The sequence below is a fragment of the Larus michahellis genome, chromosome 2 (assembly GCF_964199755.1).
Source record: "Larus michahellis chromosome 2, bLarMic1.1, whole genome shotgun sequence".
Lineage (NCBI taxonomy): Eukaryota > Metazoa > Chordata > Aves > Charadriiformes > Laridae > Larus > Larus michahellis.
This window is the reverse complement of record NC_133897.1, coordinates 19,031,066-19,052,846: the sequence shown is the minus strand read 5'-3', so window position 1 is coordinate 19,052,846 and position 21,781 is coordinate 19,031,066. Positions and strand designations below refer to the sequence as shown.

The 21,781-nt window shown below is 38.8% G+C and overlaps 1 protein-coding gene across 3 annotated transcripts in view; it reads left to right on the top strand.

Moving 5' to 3' along the window:
* Window positions 1-21,781, top strand: part of PDSS1 (decaprenyl diphosphate synthase subunit 1) — a 23,455-nt gene extending 1,674 nt beyond the window's left edge. The window contains exons 2-12 of one of the 3 annotated variants that reach the window (XM_074574426.1): window positions 255-319; window positions 1,203-1,326; window positions 1,686-1,816; window positions 7,104-7,201; window positions 8,745-8,886; window positions 9,664-9,775; window positions 9,864-9,973; window positions 16,504-16,584; window positions 16,773-16,886; window positions 20,454-20,534; window positions 21,263-21,771. In XM_074574426.1, coding sequence (XP_074430527.1) covers window positions 8,788-8,886; window positions 9,664-9,775; window positions 9,864-9,973; window positions 16,504-16,584; window positions 16,773-16,886; window positions 20,454-20,534; window positions 21,263-21,403 — 738 coding nt within the window. In that variant the 5' untranslated portion in view covers window positions 255-319; window positions 1,203-1,326; window positions 1,686-1,816; window positions 7,104-7,201; window positions 8,745-8,787 and the 3' untranslated portion in view covers window positions 21,404-21,771. Of the gene's footprint in view, window positions 1-254; window positions 320-1,202; window positions 1,327-1,685; window positions 1,817-7,103; window positions 7,202-8,744; window positions 8,887-9,663; window positions 9,776-9,863; window positions 9,974-16,503; window positions 16,585-16,772; window positions 16,887-20,453; window positions 20,535-21,262 lie in introns of all 3 variants that reach the window. The other 2 variants (XM_074574425.1, XM_074574424.1) reach the window with 2 other exon arrangements.

Sequence of the window (21,781 nt, the reverse complement as noted above, 5' to 3'; positions counted from 1 at the left end):
CGCCTTCTGGGCTGGTCCGGCGAGGGGAGAAAGTCCAACACTCCGGAGCGGAAGAGTCAGTTTAAGTCAGAAGCTAATGTACATGTTGGCAGTTATGTCTCGTGATATGGAAGGAGATTGTGAGACTCCCTTTGCTGCTGCATTGTTAAAATGGAAAAATAGAGCAGTGCTGATGAACAGACAGTTGTCTTTTGTAATCAAATGTTTTCAGTCAGTTTATTCTATTAAATTAACCCAGAATTTTCTTTGTGCAGATATGTCACTTTACCCAAAGAAGTTCAACTTTGTCATTTCCAAAACTATGTAATATATTTTGTCGGTAAGTTGGAGATTCGTATTGTTGCTTAATGGGTAAAGACATAGTTATTGGGTGAACTGGGCAGTTACACCTGTGAGCTGTAAACTGTGAAAATAAGGTTATTTGCTCTAGTATATAGTTGGATAATTCTGTGTAGACTGCTGCTATGGTGCTGAGTGCTCCATTCTGGAGAGCAATGGGCAAAACAAGAATGCCTCAAGAAAACCCATGTGGTTCACTTTGAAAAAGGAAACATAAGAGGCATAAACTTCAACTCTAGGGAGCACAAAAATCAGGCCTAAGTCTAGCGCATAGAGTGCCAAAGTCTTAATGCATCCAGGTGGAGCTTTCACCCTTTACTGCTGAACTTTCATAGCATTATCATGCTACCTGGAAGTATTGATTTGATTTATAATTTATAACGTAGCTGGGTGTGCAAAGGAGAATTTTCAAATCCAAGTCAGGAATATTTTTCCAGGAGTATACAGGAGAGGGAAGAAAGTAACAGAATAATTGTGTTACTGGAAGATGAAGGCTACATCTCCAAATTTACACTATACCATCAATAGTGTATTCAAAAGGAATACGTTGAGAGCAATGTCGTTTTATGTGTCTCAGAAGACTTCCATAATCTGTTAGGGGCTGGGGGGGTTATTATTTGCTAAATGCTGCTCTTTGCTAGCTCCTAAAATCTATGATCATCAATACGTAGCTGTGCTGTCCTTACATCTTACTAGCTGGCTGAAAAGAGTGTTTTGATGGCTTCTGCTTATGTTTTAGCCATTTGGTAAATTTTGTGTAAGGGGAGAAGAGGAGGAGGAAATGCTTTGAAATGTTTCTGTTTGGGGAATCGGGGAAAGTTTGCTTTTAACAATGTTACTCTCTTGAAAAACGCTGTCACTAGGTATCATCACACAAGTATATCTCACTTGTGCAGCTGCAGTAAGACAGCTAGTGATGAAAAATACCAAGACCCTTTTCAACTTGGTAGAAAAGACTTGAAGAATCTCTATGAAGATATTAAAAAGGTAAAGGATTTTGGTGACTATTCTGGGATGTTGTGATGATTCTGATTTTAATAGCAACCCTCGCTTGGGAGGATAGTTATTGTAAGAATATTCTTTATGAACAGCGGTCCGAAATTGAAGGCAAAGAGCATTTCTACATATCTTATAGAACCAGAATGCAGGGTTTTTTCCTCCTGATTCACAGTGCTGGAATACATCATTTATGTTTCAGATTACTCATAGCAATTTTAAAAACAACTTCATCTTACATTGGGTAGCATGAATACAGGCAATAACCTTATACATGCATACAGTTTTGCTTACACTAAAGAGATTGGCTTTGTGACTTTTATGCAGATATGTTATTTTCCTTTTTATAGGAATTACTTGTATCTACAGCAGAACTTAAGGAAATGTGTGATTATTACTTTGATGGTAAAGGAAAGGCCTTTCGACCAATGATTGTGGTGCTAATGGCAAGGGCTTGCAACGTTCACCATAATAATTCCAGGTGAGTTGGTCACTTTTTCAAATATGATGTACGTCCATATGTCTAATTTATCATTTTTGTGTTCCTGAAAAATATGTCTGGTAATTTTATGAAAATAAAAAGCTCCTCAGTAAAACCTGAATTTAAGTTCCATTGTGAAGCTATATTTTTGTAGTTAGCAGTGCAAAAGGAACTACTGGGTTTATTACATGCTTCCATGTGTAAACTTGTGGACTATACTGCAGTTGTAACTGATGATGGATAAATAATGTTACCAAATTATGATATTTGTAAGGCTTTTAGTCAATTTTAGCTTCTTACATAAATGCTTTATTAGAATCTTTAATGATCCTTGAAACTATATGAAGTTAATTAAAAATATTTTTCATTTGTAACTACTCCTGTAGCTATTAAACTCTTGTCACAGGTAAGAAGTTTGCTGCAAGAAGAGACTTTCATAGCTTTTTTTATAAATATGCAGAAGAGCCATTAAGCAGGTAGTATGATTATATTCAAAGCTGTAAGACATTCAAAACAGTCAGAGATTCTTTTTTTTAGCCCCTCCAGGAGCAAGTTTCTACACTTTAATGTAAAATTCAAAGCTTAGAGCTGGTGTAATCCCCATGTTCTTCAAGTTAGTTGTCTTTTGAAAGTAGTTTTGACTGAGCAGAACATCATGCTTGCCCTATACTCTCCGTCACTCCTTGCTCTGGATGATTGCAAACGCTTCTCTCCACGTGTTCCTATCAATTGTTATGTTAGCATTTTGAGGAAGGATGTTGGCTGGAGTGTTCTCTGCCTTCCAGCTACGCTTCCAGTCTTCCCTTGCATAGAATTTTAAATATGAAATCTTTGATCCCTTGCCAGAAGTGTTTCTAGACTCATTTATCAGTCTTAAGGGATTTCTCTCAGCCCTCGCATTGTTTTTTCCTTAGCAGTAGGTTAATGTCTTGTTGGACTTGATTTCTACCTCAGAACATGGCATATATTTTGCTGCTTGATATGGCACCTCTCCCGGTATAACCCCGCAATGTGACTATAATTTTGAAGGAGAAAGCAAAACCTAATTGGCAGTGTCCTGTCCTGTGTGTGCCAATTCCTCTTGTTTTAGGGAAATGTTGTCCAGAATTAATGAACTTCACTCCAGCTTGATTCTGTTCTCCATTAAGTACTGCTTCTTGTCATTGTCTTAGATGTAGCAAAAGGAACAACCGGTTGTGAAACTCCTTTGTCACAGCACTGATTGGCTTAATATTTTCAGGAGTGATTTTGACATGAAAAGTGATGAGTGTGATGATGGCGCTTTTCAATGACAAAATCATTCTTGATGACTGGTCATCCATGGTGGAATGTAAGGAAGCATAATAAAACAAAATATTCTGCTTGAGCTAGGATGCTCATGGGTGTCCTGTTAGGGAATAACCCTAATGTCATTTGCAGCCACCTTCTCTATGAAAAACCTTAACATAATCCTAGCACGCATCAACCACAGTATATCCAGTTCACCTTCAGGAGTGCATATACAAGGGTATGTATATCACACTTTGTGAAATCATCAACATGTCTGATCCTCATGTTCAAAAAAAAGATAAGTCCAGCTCGTTTCAGGGAGGGAGTGCAAGGATAATCAGGGCAAATGAAGGACTTGTGGTCTACAAATTTATCCGGAACAGGGTGAAAGAGCTATTTAAGACATAGGACGAATTTGCTAAGAGGGTGGAAACTTAGGAGACTTAAGAACTGGGGCAGTGAGTTTTTTGGAGCATGCTTCTAGCCAGAATAACATGAAAAATAGTTTTATCTCATTCTAGTGTGTAGCATGAGAAGTTTATGAATGAAATTATGTAGTGTACGTGCAATACTGAGAAGGCTGGAATTGATGTCATATAGTGTAGGAGATGAGCAATGAATCAAAGACAAGAAGTAGCTGTAGGAAGAACTGGATTTGCCTTTATATGGTAAAAGCATATTTGCTGTCTTTTGACATATGTATATGCTCATGGACATATTCTTGTCCATGCGTTATGCTGTCCTAAAACCATCAGGACCAGTTCTGAGACCTGCCCTATGCCAGTGAGGAAAGCGTGATCTCAGAGTTCAAGTGCCACATATGCCTGAGGCAAGTGTTCGCTCTGCAGTAGCTGACCCTCAGCGTAAGCGCTCTAATTTGTAGATGCCCATGTCGTTTGGCAGCTTTTGTACATCTGTTGCAGCTTTTGTCAGCACCTCCAAACTATGTTTAATGTTTAAAAGCCTCCTCATTAATCTGACTGTTCCTTGTATAAGGACAGACTGAGTCACTATCTCTGTCATGTTGTTTTTAGAATGAAATTCTGAGTAGGGAGAACAGAAATGTTTCAGCAAAGGAGGAGAATGAAATCCCAGGATATTTATCTTCCTCTTCTTTGCCTCATACCACTTTTCTCTAAGTCTATATTTGTAATTAAAATTCATGTATGTATATACAAGTCTTCAGTGTACTGCTTTTTGGTTCATGCGTGATGACCAATGTCTTTTGAGGGCTGGGTAGGCCATGCCAAAAGAATATCTTTTCATATTGTGGATACCCGCTTGCTGTGAGTTGATGAAGTTTTATGGGCATTTTCTTCTCTTTTTGCTTTTAAGCTTGTTGAAGTAGGCTGTGTTACACCTGCATTGTGTATACATATACTTCCAGTTCACACTGATACTGTTACTTGTTAAAGCAGCATTGCTTCCAGGTGACAAATTGTTCTTCCAGTTTTTTACTGTTTGTTTTCCTCACAATTTTTCTCCTCTTTCCTTGTATAGAGAAGGAAACACTGCACTTTTGTAACTCTGCTACTCTGCTATAGACCTGAAGGGGAAAAAAATACTTGCTTTCCATTCTGCTTCTCCTGACATATTTTTTTTCCGATGTTTTTCCTCTTTCAACTTGTCATTTCCCTTAAAGCATTTTATCATTCTTTTCCTCAGTTAATATTGATTCTTCTCCCAAACTTGTTTTTCTTTGTTGAAGCTTTGGTTCCCACACATGTAATCAAAGATACTGGCCCCAACATCTGTAGGCTTGTGGGGTGAGACAATATCCTGTGTTCTTCATCCCTAGCATTTTGTTCGTTCTGCCTCTGGCATTTGTGTTACTGGTGTTGAGTTTCTGCTTCGTCTTGCTGCCGTTGTCAACTGTCATATAATTTGCTGGACCTGGCATGCTTTTGCCTGTTCTTTCATTTGTTGTTTGTTTGTTTGTTTGTTCATTTTTTCTTTTGTGCAATATTAGTAAAAAGGTAATACTCTTCCTTGTTTGGCTGTTAAAATAACGGGACAAAAGTTTGTAAGGTTGTGGGTCTTAAGAGGCAGTCCGCAAAGACCTCTTTGTCCTCACAGAGCCCCAGTGGGGTAGCTGAGTCTTCTCAAGTGCATGGAGGGGAACACCCAGGTAGCTCTGCTTACAGGTTAGGTGACATGATCATTTATGTTTAAATTTGAGGAAGGATAGGTATTTGGACTGCCCTTGACATGTTAACTGTCTCTCTAGAGTGAGGTCACTTTATTGTAGTCATAATAAGGAGAATGACAGTTGTATAAAGAATCTGAACTATTACCAAGAAGATAAGTGTCTGAAGCATTCAAATTGTTTTGTGCTGATATGTTGGGTTTTTTCCTTTGAAGTGTCAGAAGTCCAACTCTGAGTCCTTAGTTCCCTTGAGCAATGGCTTTTTGCTTAATGATAGCAGCTTAGCTTTGTGCGAGAGTGAGAATTGTTGTAAAAGTTTAAGCTGAGGTCATGCAAACCCTCAGTTTCACACATCCTCTGGCGTTTCTTCACATACCTGTGTGCAGAATTTCACAGAATTATCACTTAGCCTGGCTGGACCTAATGTTTCTGTTTAGGGTGTACTCTCCAGAGATGTTTGCAAATAGGAGTTTTTATTTCTACTTCAGCAACCAAAATGAGAGAGACGAACAAAGTAGGGAAGGATAAAGAAGTACAGAGATATCTCAATAGAGAAAATAGCGAGCACAAAAGATTTAGGGGGAAAAAGGGAAATAAATCCATGAGAATAGTGTAAGCGCAATATAATGACCTGGCTAAACTCAATAGAATAATATTTCCTAAAGACATGAGGACCTGCCAGCAACCTTAGTCCTCTTTCTTTCATTCCTCCAAACCACGGTTGTCAGATGTCTGTACTGCATGCTGGTTTTCAGCTGTTCTGTGGTTTGTTTCCATGTTAACACATCCATTCTCTATGCTTTGCCTAGTTTGTAGTGCCCTTCTGTGTCACAGACTGTTTCTCTGAAATGTTCCTTTCTTTCAGCCATGGGGACTTAACAGCAAAAAGGTACTTGGAGGAGTGTGGTCATAACACAGAAATTTTGCAAGTTCTTTTGCAGGTTTCCTGTCTTTAAACTGTCAATATTTACTTACTGGCAAACACATTGCAAAGCTTTTTGTTGCAGTGTGTAAATACTGTTTTGTGTTGTTTTGAGTTTTCCCCTCTTTTTTTTTTTTTTTCTTTTTTTTTGAAGAGGGATATTTGGAGGGAGAGGTGTGTTTGTTTTGTGTTTTTTTTTAACCTGTAAGATCAGCTTGGGTCTTGTTCAGCATACATGAAACAAGTTCTGTAATGGAAAAGACCTCAGGGTACTGTAGGTCTATAAAAGCTTATGGCAGAATCAAGCAGGGGATCCTACTGAAAAATAGAATATGATCAAGGACTTAAAAATTACCATAATGCGTGTGCAAAAAGATAAACTTACAGTTGTATAAAAATTTTGTGTAAATATATATATCATCTCGGGGCACCTTTACTTTGAGAATGACCTAAAAATGGCATTTTTCCACTTACTGGACTTGTGAGGACCCAGTTACCTACTGACTTGAGTTACTGCTACTTTTTGCTTTTGTTTTGCAGGCGAAGCAGAATGAAAAATTGCAGGGAATGAGAAGGATCCTGTTTCTTGTGTGTTTTCCCTAAAATAGGCATGCTCTGATTCAGAGTTACTCTCACAAGATGTTTGCAGAAAACTATAGCAAAATTTTTTTGCCAGCGATGAGAATAACCTTGCTTGAGACCTTGCAGAAATAGTAGTTTAAAAAAACTCTTTTGGGTTAAATTATCACGTTTGATATAACATTTTGGGAACCAGACACATGAACCATGAGCATTCCTATGCCATTTTTTAGTCATTGTCAGAGATGAAATGCACTATAATGCAGAACTTTTCAAAACATGCTTTTGAAATGTCTGACTTTGTGCTGTCTTCATACTACTGAAAGATTTTGGTGTGTCGGTGAGTGTTGCCATTTACTGCTACTTCCCAGCAGGAAGTCCAGTCTGCTGACATAATTAATGAAAAAGGGAGTCCCCAAAAGGAGACCAGTGCATGAAAGAGGCTGGAGACCTTTAAAGTTTTTTGAAGGTAAGTTCTTCTACTTAGTAACAATAGTTTATTTTGGAAAACTACTTACACTGAACTAGCATTTGACTAAATTACTAGTCCACAGTAGAACTTACCTTCAAACAACCGTGAAGGTTTCCAGCTCTTTTTTTCTGTTGTATAAAAGCCACGTTTTCACAGCCTATGAGCCACACATCCTGCTATTGTTCAGGATGTAGAACTCCCACTGACAGCATTGCAGGGTTCTGCACAAAGGTAGGTGTCAGAACGCAATGTTATGTCAGCAGACTGCAAGATGTTTTTTCATTTTGTGATTAATCACTAGATTTTAATAGACATAGGCAATGTAAGAAGATTTTAAATTCCCTTCAGCTGAGCTGAAATTATTATCTTTTGCTTCTATCAGTTCTTTTTCTGTTCTGATGAAAAATAGTGTGATTTGCACTATTATCTGTATATCAGAAATAAGGTATCTATATATCAGAAATACTTTTTCTTTTGTTGGGTTTTTTTGGTTACTGGTTTAGGATTTTTTCTTTTCTTGGGTTGGTATGATTTTTTTTTTTTTTTTAACATCCATGTGGGCCTCTTACAGCTATAATGCAAGGCTGACTGGGATCGCCATTTCTGGGATCCTGCGTGCAACCCATGGTGAAAACAGGTAGAAAAAGATAGATACTAGAACAAGGCAGTGGCAGTTGGATACAAGGGTAGATGGTTCTTTGTGTGAGCTAGGTTGGCTCTTTCATGTTGATTTTGCCAACTTTCTTCCCTAGATAATTGCTTCTATGTTCTTCCATTACCTTCTTTTCACCTAGTTTAACAAATAAAGTAGGTGTGAGCTACTGAGAGTTGAATCATCAGTGTTATATCTTCCCAGAGCCTGAATTTCAGTAAGCATTAGGTAGTTAGTGTTTACAGTCCTAAAGTGATTGCACTGTAATTCCAGTTAATTCCTCAGGCTTTTGAAGAACCTCTGAGGTCTTAAGGTAATCAGATAACATAATGGATAAGATCCACGAGTTATTGTCTTTCAAATGTAGAGTACAGGTTTCTGTGCCTGCTGATCTCTCCAGCTTGCAGAGTTAGCCAGCTTTGGAGAGTTTGTGATGCCGCGTCTTATAGGTAGAGCAGCACAGAGATAAGGAAAACTTAAAACTCATGTACAAAGCTACCTGGCATTCTTTTCTGTGCCATTTTCTAGATTTCCATCTCCTTGGAACCAAGCACCCTTGATGCTGTGCTATTTATTGCAGCCTGGATTTAGAGGGATTAGAGTCAATAACTCAGGAGTTTTGCAGTACTGTTAATGCAGCAAGGCAGAAACAGGCCTAATAAGGATGGAAACATCCCATTGCACTTACTGTACTAGTACTAACGTGATCTTAACTTTGTTTTGTCTTCCTAATTCCAGGTTTGAAAGATGGGGTTCAGACCATGGAAAAGCTGCAACAGCTGTTTTCAGAGAAACATGTTTTGTTTGCTTTTAATGGATATTTCTTCTAGTTTATTGCAGCATGTATAATTGATTAAATTATTTGACAGTTCTTGTTTTTTATTTTAGGGAGGTGCAAGCAAGCCAGCGCTCTGTGGCCATAATTGCTGAGATGATCCACACAGCTAGCCTAGTTCATGATGATGTTATTGATGATGCAAATTCTCGCAGAGGAAAAATGACAGTCAATCAAATCTGGGGAGAGAGGAAGGTGAGTTTGCTATTACGTGCAAGACTTGCCTTTGAGTTTCAGCAGGGGTTTTGTCACATTACTATCCCTAGACACAGTGTTGGGATATGCCAGAAAAAGTATGAAGAGGTGTGCACAGATTGTGGGTAAGAAAAATGTGTGTTCCTTTTCTGAACTGTTGGAAGCATTGGATAATGTATGATTGTAGTGTGATCCTTGCTGATTTTACATTCCCTATGCCATTCTCTGCAGTGCTGTTGGAATACTTTGAACTTGGACCTCATCCAGAACCCTATATGTTACTCTGATTCAGTAGTAAACGTAAAGAGGCTTTCAGTCAGCATGAAAAATTTTTTGATTTTTTGGGAGATGTGTTTCTTTATAAAACGTTAAAAGGAAGGTCTTAGTAAATGCAAGGAAAGAAGTACACTGCTGACACATCAGAACTTACGGCAATTCAGAGATAACATGGCATAACAGTCACAACAGAATGGCCAAATAGAGAGGTAACGTTCAAAAAAACTTCACAGGCAAACAGTTATTCAGATATTGCATACAGGGAGGACAGTGCTTTTATAGCACAACAGAAACAGCACTGTAAGACAGGGATTCAAAAATGGTTCAGGTTTTAATATTTGGTTATCCTCTGTTTTCTCTCTGTTACAATGAGAGAGATGTGTGCTTTATGTAGGAAAATGATGTGATGTGAGTAGGCCTGCCAAATAAAGGAAACTGTATTATTGTCTGTACTAACACTTACAGGAAAAGACTTAAAAGATCAATTTTTTTTATTCTTAGGCTGTTTTAGCTGGTGACTTCATCCTCTCAGCTGCTTCCGTAGCTTTAGCGCGAATTGGAAACACAACTATCATCTCTGTTCTAACTCAGGTGATTGAAGATCTGGTGCGTGGTAAGGTCTTTTTCTATTTTTATCTTCAGATTTGCTTGCCTAAGCAGTAAACCCACAAATAAAAATTCCCATCTGTGCAACTTTTTAGGTGAATTCCTCCAGTTGGGTTCCAAGGAAAATGAAAATGAGAGATTTGCTCACTACCTCGAGAAGACTTTTAAGAAGACTGCAAGTCTCATAGCAAACAGTTGTAAAGCAGTATGTACGTCTGTCTCTTCTAAAATTAACATACCACACTGTAAGCTTCACAGCTAAACTAGTTATTGCTGTTTTCTCTGGAGACCCTCCAAAGCAAACCCTTTAAATGGTATTCTGCCAGAATGTGAATGGGTTTGAGATTGTGCATTTTATCACAGTTCAGCTGTGTGGCCTCCAGTATTGTTTTTCACTTTTTCTTTTCTGTTTTATATTCATACACAGATTTATTGTTACCCTCATTTGAATCAAAATAAGGTTCACAGCGGCAGCTTATAATTTTTGAAATTCTGCAACTTTGAGACAGTGGTTTTAATTTCAGTTGGTAATTCTTGAGCCTGTAATTTGATTTTAAGTCGTCTTTGACATCTGGTCCCATTCATTGGTGCTGAGTGGGACCTTAGGTGATAACAGTGGGAGGAAAAAACTAATTGTGTGTACTTTATATTACATTGTAAAAGATCAGAAGCATGTACTTCTTGATTTATCTGGGGTTTTTTAATTATCAACTGCTATATCCAACCCTATCTGTCACTCAGTTCTATTACTTCATTACAAAAAGATCTGATTCAAGCTGATGTTCTTATTCAAAAAAACATGTTTAGTTTTAGTGCAGAAAATGGAGAAGGTGGCAATAATCTCACCCCAAAAGTATAGCTGGTACATGCTATAGCAAGAGGGGGTTCTAAGAGAATTAGACTAAAAATCTGTGCTAGTGTTAGTCATCCTCCTTTGTTCTCAGAAAACTGGTACATTTGTGCAATAGACAGCAGTTGAAAATTGCTTAAATCAAAAGGATTATGTAGAATGAGAGACACAGATTTTGTGGGGAGGGGAAATATCTTTTATTCTAGTTGGAGGAAAGAAATTAAGTCTTCTGGATCGCTCGTATTAATGGCAATATGACCCTGTCAAGAATTTCCCTTTGCAAGTCTTAATTTATATTAGTGGGCAATTGGACTAGTAAGGAGCATCACAGTATTCTGCTACCCCAAGAAAAACATACAAGTTTGTATATTTACTTTGACAGTCTCCCTAAAAGAACCTTCAGAGATAGAAGAAGAAATCACCTTCCCAGTGGGTAGAATCTCCTTACAAATGTGCTATTTTGAGTTTTTTTCCTTTTTATAACTCGCGAGAGTTAAGGATTTAAGCACTTCCCTCCAGGTTGTGGCTGTGATGCTGATGGAGGGGGGTGTTTGTCTGCTTTTCTTCTAGTGGTTGTTCTGAGTTGTTCCATTGCCGAGTTGCTGGAATTTTATATGCAGTGAAATTTGTATTATAAAGGAAAAATGAGAGAGAGAGGTCTGTCTTTATGGCAAAACCATACTTACTGCATACAGTAGCAATGACTTGTATATATATGTCCCCCTCAGTTTCTTTCTGCATGGATTAAGAGAACTCTATTGATAGCAGCATAAGGGGGATTTTTTTGGTTTAGCATTTGGGGTTTTTGCTGGGGGGTGTGAGTGTTGTGGCTTTTTTGTACAGGTGGTTTTGGCTTCTAAGGAAAAGCATGGGATCAGAAGGGAGTTCTGTTTTCTTTAGCAAAAATGAAAAGGATCATCAGTTCTACCTTGACAGGAAATTCAGTTGGGGAATCAAGAGTATTCACAGCTTGTTTATAGGAACAAAGCTAAGGAGAGAGACTATTGGCTACTGAGAGACTATTGACTATTGGAGACAGGCTACTGTGTCATTAGAAGCAGTTCAGTTCTTCTTAATGATTGAAGAAAACAGTGATTTGTTTCTGTGCATGAATAAGATAAAAGTATTAACTGGAAAGATGATGTCAAGTTCAGGTGGCATCTTAGAATTCTACAGTGTCATGCCATAGAGGTGGAAGAGTAGAGTATTCCTGGAAAAATGATTAAACAAGACAATAAGTCTGTCAACACTGGCCTAATCACTGTGTTAGATGCCTTCTGCATCACCAAAGCAGTACTGCATTTAAATCAAAAGTCCTTTAAGTTAGCAAAACAATTTTGTTATGGACAGAACAGTCTGTTCAAGATGTCAGAGGCATCCCAGTCTCCAGTTTATTTCTACAATAGTTCTGCATGGGGGAATGTTACCCAAGTTGTAGTCAAAGTAATACATCGCAAAAGGAAATGGTGGCAGATGGCCCAGAGGGTCACTGAAGCCTTAATTACTGAAAGGCATTTTTCAGAGAAACATGAGAGGTGACTTTGGTTCAAGAATTCAGAAACAATAAAGCTGAAGTGGAATTCCTATTAGTCATCAGGGAAGCTGGAGATGGCAAAATAAGCTGAGCAGGTTCTTTTCCTGTCTTTTTTTATCCTGCTGTAATGTGAATTCCTAACCTTCATAAAGCTGTTTGTATTTTGCACAGCATATTTTTGCTTGTTTTGAGATAAGTGTGAAGTTGCACTAGAGATTCTTGATTTCTCTATTAGGAGAAAGCATGCAGCCTCCTTGTGTGAGGCAAGGCTGGGTATGGAAGGTCTGCCTTGGGACTGAAGGAAGGGAATAGTCTGCAACTCCAGGTCTACCTCTGAGCTCCTGCTTTAACTAGTTCATAGTTTGGTGTGTGCACAGGGCTCCACCAGAAAAACCTACCAGGGCGTGGAACTGGTGTCTAGAAAAATAAGACCTCTGATGCTCCGCAGCAAAACTGGTCCCCCCAGCCCAACTAGGCTTGCAGAATACAGTAAAGTCCAATGACAGATGTCAGGTAATAGCATCAGTATCATCAGATATTATGGTCAGCCAGTAAACTTCCTTATTTATTATTTTAAATACAGTAACTCCTTTGGGGACGTTTCTTCTTCATAATGTTTGCTATGAAAAAGATTAGTGTAACCATATCACAGATATTTGGGCAGATAATCCTCACTTCTGTAAAAGTACAATTCTTCATAAACAAGTACTTGGTTAACATGTTAAAATATTAATTACTTGAGAAAAGGTCAAATGCATGAAAATGCAGATTCAGGACAAGATAGTTGTCTGCTGTGTGTGGGAGCTTTGGCTGGGTAGACACCTTCCTCTTCCAGGTAGGCCTTCATAACCCCCTTCCCAAGAGCAGTTACCAAAAAAGATTTGAAGAGCCTGGAGGAAAAGTCAGTGGTGTGCCCTGCAGCAGCGAAGGATAAGAACATACTGGGCTGCATCGCTACCAGCGTACCCAGCCCATCAAGGGAAGCAACCGTTTTCCTCTATTTAGCACATGTGAGACCTCAAGGCTGGGTTCCCTCATACGAGTCAGACGTTCACGTTGTGGAGTGAGTTCAGTGAAGGGCCACCATGATGGCTGGGGGCTGGAGCTGATTTGAGTCTGGAGTAGAGAAGGCTTAGGGGGAATCCTCTTGCTGTCTCCAGCTATGCAATGGGAGGGTGTAGAGAGGATGGAGATGCACAGTGAAAGGACAAGTTGTACCGTGGAAAAACTCAATTAGCCATTATAAAAAAATTTCTCCATGAGGTTGGTCAGACATTGGATCAGGCTGCCCAGACAGGGTGTGGTATCTTCATCCTTGGAGATGCTCGGAATGCAACTGGACACGGCCCTGAGCAACTTGATCTAACTGTGAAGTAAGCTCTGCTTTGAGCAGATGACTGGACCAAATAACTTCCAGAGTTCCCTTCCAGCCTAAACTATGCTGTGGTTCCAGTGGAAAGAGGAACAGTGCTCCTGCCTGGAAAAAGAGTGCTGGATGAGACACGAACGAGAAGACAGGATCCTGACTGCTTCAGGAGATGGGCATGGAGGAGAAAAGGCTGGAAAAGGAGAGTGTGAGAGCAAACATCTCTTGTACTGTCTATTCAAGCATATCCCTGCCCGAGAGCAGGTTTTCCTCGCTGAGCTACAGGGCACTGGTATAAATGTGCCAGTGCTTTCAACTCGAGCTGCTGTATTCTCACATGATAAATAACAGAGCAGGATGTATCTACACGGAGCTGATGATAGAATATTTTATGGATGTGAAATTCAGTAAAGAGGCAAGATTTGTTTATAGTCTTTCATGTAACATCAAACAATAGAAACAATCGTTTATTTTAAGCGTGTTTGAAATAATGCCAAGCAGATTGACTTGCGTTGCTGAATTCGAAGAACCTTTCTAAAGAATTTGTTCCACTTGATATTAGGAAGGATTTTTCATCAGGATTTAGTGGAGGACATGTCTGAATTCTTGCATGATTAAATCAACCAGTCATATCAGGGGATAGGATGTTTTCAAAGGGTGAGCTTTGTCATTTAAACTTACACCGTTATATTGACATTGTTGTCTTGAGTTGTATTTGTAAATGTGTGCTGTTATCCCAGTATGGCTTTAGTTAAACTTCATCACTCCGAGTGGGACAAGGCTGCCTGCCTGCATCCCAGTGAGTGTCCAGATGGGGGCAATAATCCACAAGAGCCATTTGAGAAATTGGCTCCTGAAGGAACTCCCTGGTAGCCAAGGCCCAGTCATGTTGCAGATTTATGATGTAGTCGTGGTCAGAGAGTTGCTCACGTGAGGTGTGATAGGCATATCAATCTCCTGGATTTTTTAATTTTTTTTTTGTCTTCAGAAGTGTTCATAACCTGAATAAGAGCTATGTAGGTCTTCTCTTGCAAAGATGCAAGGGTTAATTTTGCATTGATGAATTTTGCTTGTGTTACATTCTGTAACTCACGCTTTTGTTTTTTAAATGTACATATACTGCTGTAATTCTTCAAATAGGTGATGTCTCTGTCCCCAGAAAACTGTCCACCTACAGGAATAGCTCTGCTCTGACCTCTCAGATTAAATGGGAAAGCCCTTCTCTTTACGTCGTACTTCCTCTCCCCGTCTACCAACCTGTGCCCACTCTGACCCTTTGCCATTAACCAGAATTTTGTCACTGTTCTACTGAATTCTGTATTTTATTTCTCTACATGAAACGTGGTGGTAGGTAAAAATTTCACTGAAACAAGGTAGATGCAGTTCCTCTGCCTTGTTGATATTGTTTGATTTGTACTACCAAAGCAACCAAAAGTTTGCTAGGCATGGTAGAACAGTAGATTATGTTAGCTCTTTGGGGCAAATACTGCAATTTTAAGAAACAGACATCTAAAGGAGGATAAAAGGGCAAAATGTTCAAGTTTGATAGTTCCTAGTTTTAATAGCCTTCAGGATTTTGTATGATTAGATGTAAGTAGCATTATTTTCCTGCTACGCTATCCTTCCTTCTCTTTTAAATAAAATTGGGAAATGGGAGATGCTGTTAATGCCTCAGGCATCCAGATTCCTCTGGGTTTTAACTATTATCCACAGATGCAGGCTATGACTGGGAAGTGTTCTGATGCTCAGTTGAGAAATGCATCGATGCATGAAATAGTGTCTGATCTTGTGCAAGTTGCATTGCATTTATTAGGATATAATGTTCTGTCTTATTTCCATCTTCATGTTCACCTTCAAAGTTACTACTGGATTCAGGTTTAGTTTGGGGTTGGTTTTGGTTGGGTTTTTTAAACGACCCTACCTTACATAGTCTTAAAGAGTAATTTTTGTATATATATACACATATTTTTATGTCATGTGGTTTTCCTAGCGCGTATTTTTAGTCTTACATTAAGTAGAATGTATCTTCGCTCCTTCCATTAGTCACAGCAGATTTGGAATGTCTACAGTAAACCAGGATGGATTTTTGCCCCCTGTTCCTAATTGCTTTATTGAAGGCTGAAATAAATTTGAGTAACCGACCTCATTTTGCAAAGTGTATAATCAATACATAAATGCAAAAGCATAAGTGCCCTTACTTTGAGGCAAGATATTAATTCTCAAATCTTAGTTCATGTCCTGTATTTTAGCTTTGTGGAGTTTATTCAGCAAAACTTCTCTCTCAAGTAGTCAATTCCTTTATCTGTACTCAATTAAAAGGTTTTATTTGATAATCTCACTTCAGTGATACTTTTGTCTAGCCTGGTGTACTTTCTTCATTCACTGCCTTTTCTTTGCTAATAATTATCCCTTGATACCTTTGTCTGCAAGCTAATTAGCTCATCTTCCTGAGCAATTCAGTTATAGTTAACATCACCTTTAAAAATAGTCTTCCTTATCTCAACTGTCCCTCCTACACTGGGTGCAACGCATCCAGTTTTGGGGATCTTTTATGAGGCATGTGATGTCCATTTATCTGTTGTCTGACCTCCAATTATCCCCTGGCTGATTTTATATATGTAATAAATTTAATTCCCCTGTCACTGGACTGTATGTGACTACTCGCCTGCATGTGCAGCGCGTCCACATTTCTTCTCTCTTCATCCTTGCATTATAATTTCGAAGTCTGATAAATATTTAATAAAGCTAATCTCTTTCCAGACTTGAATAGATTTTTAATACTGCACTGCTGTTCAGCCTTGTTTTCTAACAAGCTTGGCTAGTTGTGTGTATCCGTGAACAGAGATAAGCACGAATGGATCTCTGAGTCAGCTTTTTTCCCAGATCCCTATTGTCTGTGCTTGCTATGTCATACCTACGATCAGAGACTAAAAGCAGATGCTAACTAAAGCTTTCTATTTACTTGGGTTGTTTTTTCCTTTTCAGGTTTCAATTCTAGGCTGCCCTGATCCCAAAGTTCATGAGATTGCATACCAGTATGGAAAAAATGTTGGCATAGCTTTTCAGGTAATGCTTTTGTTGAACTAAATAAAGGGAATCTAAAATCTAAACTTTTCCAAACTGCCTTGGAAATCAAAGTGGGATGTCATAATCCTTTCTGTAAATCTTCTCTTAACAAGGATTATTCTGTATTTAGTTTTTGTTCTTTAAAAAAATAAAGTTTTAAAATAATCTGCATGTTTATCTCCTTCCAGCTAATAGATGATGTGTTGGATTTTACATCGTGTGCCGACCGTCTGGGGAAACCAACAGCAGCAGATCTCAAGCTTGGATTAGCCACAGGCCCTGTCTTATTTGCTTGCCGACAGGTAAGTCAACAGAATTCTGTTTCCCCAAAACAGAGAGTGTACACTGCTCTTCATAGCACACACAGAGGTCCAGCTCGAACACATCAAGTCTGCACCGTAAGTGATGAGCGTGGCCTGGGTAGTGCATTCAAGATAGCTGGATTTAGTGTGCACAGGCGCGTTCTTTCAGACTGAGAAACACCGTCCTGCACAAATCCTCTTACTGTTAGGCCTTTCTATCAGAAACAGCACATCTTTTGCTGCCCCAGTTCACGTGCTTAACCTTCGCAAAGGGGCAGGTGTTCAGAGAGAGTTTTGCATGTTTTCTGCAGGTTATTCCTAATTAGCTTCTTGCTTATGTTCTTTCCTGAGACATCTTGTTCTCCCCAGGCTTGACCACATATGTAGGCTTCTTGCCAAGTTCTGGGCTTTGTATCCATCCTGGGGCCAAGACCTTACATCTCTGCCTAGCTTTTAGGTGGTCACCTCTATTTACTGGATGTGATCGCTTCCTCTCTTTGTCCTTAAGTCTTATGCAGTTACAAATGTGGGAAGCTTTTCCTTCTGAAGGTAAATGTAATAGTAATTTAGATAAGGGAAAAGGAGTATCATAAATAAAATAAGCTTAACATTTTGTCAAGATTTTTAGTGGCTTAAAAATTATTTGGAGGAGTACGAGGCTAACAGAAGTACCAGCAGCACCAAAAGAAACATTAAAATTGGTGCTAACCCATAAAACGGGAAGAAACTGGTTTAATGCGCCTTGCTCAAGTGCTTCTGGTTCACCTAAGGAAAGAAGATTTGGGACTTAGAAAGCAGTCCTTCCTACCAAACTTCACAGCACGATACAAAAACTGGCACAACTGGTTCCAGTGGAGCCCTAGTCTGGGATCTCTCTTTGGAATTGCTCAGAGCTTGACATGGAAAAAGTTTTAAATAATTTAGAAAAATAAAACTTTATGGCATTTACTTTCCCCTCTTTCTTAAAGAGCCTGGGGTGGAGGGAGGTGGAACCATATGCATACGTTTGTTTCCTCATCCTTTGGGCATTCACAAGGACATGTGTCTCGGAAAAGACAGGAAAGCAAAGAGTATCAGCCGCTTCAGAATGCAGAGAAATGCATGCTGAGAACAACCTCCACCATGGTCTCCGTTCCTCCCCACGGACTCATCTGGGAGATGCACAAACTTGTTCTTGAGTCATTATTTCAGAATTTGTTGATTAGCAGCAGGATCTTGTTAGGCATCAGCAACTGGAGTTGTCTAAAGAACAGTGAGAGACTCAGGTACAGAAAGAGGATGCAATTATGAAATGGTTGGTTTGTTCCTGTGTTAAAGCCACTTGTAGAGAAAAACAAGGACACGCTGCAAATACTCTTGATTTTGGCAGAGAATGAGCGACACTGGTTATCTTGTAGGTGTTGAATATTCCAATGTTTTTAATTAAAACTATTCTTTTATTCATTTGTTTGGGTTGGCTGTCTCTGACTTTCATCTATCACTTAATTAGCTTTATAAGACAAATGAGTTCATAATATGGAAATACAAGAAAATCTGTCAGATCTATTTTAATATTTATCTTACTTGTTCTTCATAGGTCACTTTTAAACGCTTTTCCTCATTTCTATCTTTGATAGATGGGAAGTGTAGGTTTTTGCATTGAAAGCTAACTTGCTCATCTTGCAAAGTTTTCCGCATTAACCGGAAGGCTTCTTTGCTGAAAATTTCCTGCTGTTTTCAAGAAACTGGAAGAACAGCACTACAGATTTAAGTGATATATAAACAAACTATAAGTGCTAAAAAAATTTGGAGCTTCAACAGACACTTATCTGTGCTGCTACTAAAAGATGTTTCATTTATTTGTATCTGAGAATAAAAACTCCTGAGCCAGGACTTGAAGATAGTCCAAAATGTAACTGTTAGTTATAGACTGTCTTTTCTCTTGAAATTAGTATTACTGCTCTCGTGCCTACCCTTTAATATATCTGGTAATCCTGACGTTGTCTTCTTGACAAACATACTTTAGTTCTTAACATGCTCCGGAGCTGCAGTGACAGCCGCCTTTTCTTGTGCTCTCCCCTCTCTCGGCAATGCATCTTTGTGCATTAGAATATTAAGGAGAGGCCTTTATACAAGAAATGTTTGGCTTGAAGTGAGACCTATTTATTCAGCATTTGAAGTTAGTTCACTCAGTAAAAAAAAAAAAAAAAGAAAAAGAAAAAAAAGAAAAAGAAAAAAACCCCATTTATTTTTTAAGGAAATACACTAGTATACGCTAAGTCTAAAGCCATTCTTAAACTAGTACCGCTGAAGAATAAGGGTTTATTTTTATTATAAGCATTCCCATCAAATGCTTATGTATGGCCCGTTAAATGTGCAGAACTGCTAATAACAGCTTTGCATTACAGGGTTAGGGATTTTTATATCCTTTAGTGCTTAAAAAAGTGAAAGCATATGCATCCTATATCATTGTAAATATGAATAATATGAAAAAGTATTACATGAACATTGCAATTATATTGTCATTACATGGGAAGAAAGCTAGGATCTAGAGAAAGCCAAGTATGAGTCACCAATAAACTTCTAAACGTATCTTCCAAGAAGACTACCTATGAGTAAGAGGGAAATGTCACAACAATGAAGGATGCTACATGTTCGTTCCCTAACAAGTTTGTAGATCCAGTTTCAGGACCAAAAGTGTGCAAGGAAAGCAAGATCATTGTTTTCAAGTGTACAGCAATAAAATAATCTTTGTCTGACTATAACCCTTTCAGGCAAGATGAACAAACAACTCTTTCCTTTACAAATAATTCTTCTGCAGCGTAGCGGCCTTGAGTTGTGGCCTTTGTTTGCTTGTTAAGGACCCTTTTTTTCTATTTCTGGACTTTCTGAAGAAAGTGCCTGCAAGTTTAGATAAGTGACGTAGTGACTTTCTCAGACAACTGACTTTAGTTATCTACCTGGAGTTGTAGGGACTTGAGTGTACTAACTAAAAATTCTATGTGATTGAAAGCAAAATATGCTCCAGTTGTCATTTTTCTCATCTAAAAAAAATATCTGTCCTGAGCTTTCCACAGGCAGAGCTTGTCTATATAAACTACCAGAACAATGGAAAGTAGACATGGATATAACAGTCCAAAGTATCCTGAAGGGTTCTACAGGTTGAACTGTTCAATATAGATATAACAAACCTCCTGGGTTCTGTTGTACATGTGGGGGAAGAGGTGCTGCTTCTAGGTGTGCCAACACCAACCATCATTTGTGATGTAAGTACACTTGAACCAGATTATACACCGGGAAGTAGCCACATCAGAAATTATCCCACTGGAGCATCTGCTCAACACGATGAAATGGCAGGTGCTAACTTTTGCTACCAACAGCCAATAGAGCCAGCCAGTTTAAGTTTTAAATGCTTGGGCTTTGCTAAACTACAGTCTTATGCAGGTATTAACCTATAGCTGTACCTGTAATGACAACAGTGGCAGGGGAAGAGGTCTGTACTTTGGTTTCTTTTTGTCCCTAGCACAGCAGGCAGCTGCACAGAAAACAACCCATAAGCAGTACAAAACCTTCTCCTTTTGCGCTTAGTTTCCAGAAATGAATGCTATGATCATGAGACGATTCAGTAAGCCAGGAGACGTTGAACGTGCTCGGAAATACGTGTTGCAGGTAGGACTGATACCAAATATTTCATTCCTGAAGTGCTGGGCCTGCTGAAGAGTCAGTTGGAAATTCACTGCCTCTGAAGTAAAATAGCAGGGCTGCGTTTTCAAATACACGTTAAGTGGCATGCTATGTACAATATCAAGTTAGTACTCTTCAGCTGTCCTACTGGCCCAGTGTTTTAGCAGAAACGCTAGGTACTGAAGAGCCTCTTTTATTATGTGGTTTTTACACTATTGGAGGGATAAAAGGAAAAAAAAAAACTAAAAAGCTCATGCACAAACTCAGTTCCTTCAGCTGAAGAGTAGCTGTATCCAACAACTGGTGTAAGCAGCATGTGATTAGCAGTCTTGCAACTGCAGTGCACACTCCCTATCAATTTTAATTGACTCTGGTCTGAAAAGACCGAGTAATTGTGCAAAATTAATACTTGCTTTTTCAGGATAGCTTTTTTTTTTGTACATCTTTATGGAGTGGAGGGGTTAAACACTTAGTTTCTAATCCTATTGAATAGTATGTTATTAATAGCAGTGTTGTTTTGTAAGTATGGATGAGTTTAAGTATTTTGACACTTTGGGGAAGAGATGTAGGATTCAATGAATATAAAATGCATCCTCTTCCTAGTGTTCAGGGTACTTACTGACCTTAAAACTTGCCCCTGTAACTGGAAGAGGCAAAAGGTAGGAGGGAGGCTGACCAGTTATCCATTGCCTTTAACTGTCTCCTTACCCAAGAGTGATGGTGTGCAGCAAACAACCTACCTCGCCCAGCGCTACTGCCATGAAGCCACACGAGAGATCAGTAAACTACGGCCATCCCCTGAAAGAGACGCCCTCATTCAGCTGACGGAAATGGTACTCATGCGAGACAAGTGAGAGAACTCCTTCCACTCGTTCTGGCAGCTACTTACCAGACTGTGCCTAAATTTACTTCAAAAGTTATCTGCTTCCAACACAGGCTACCAAAAATTATTTTTTTAAAGAAACTTTTTTTTTGAAGTTCTACTTTTTTTTTAAAATACAAAAGTTTAAAGTGTTTTATTGTGGGAAGCCATACAATTCAGAACAAATCAAACTGTGCTGTACAATTGTTTTAGTGGGGGCTACTAATCGGGGTGGGGTGGGGAAGATGTTTACATGTTGATGCACAAAGGCCACAATGAGAATAAATATAAATCAGTGTATGAGAAGTGAAGTTTTTCCGAATGTCAATTGTTCACAGCAATAAACAGAGCATGCATGTTACTGTCTGGT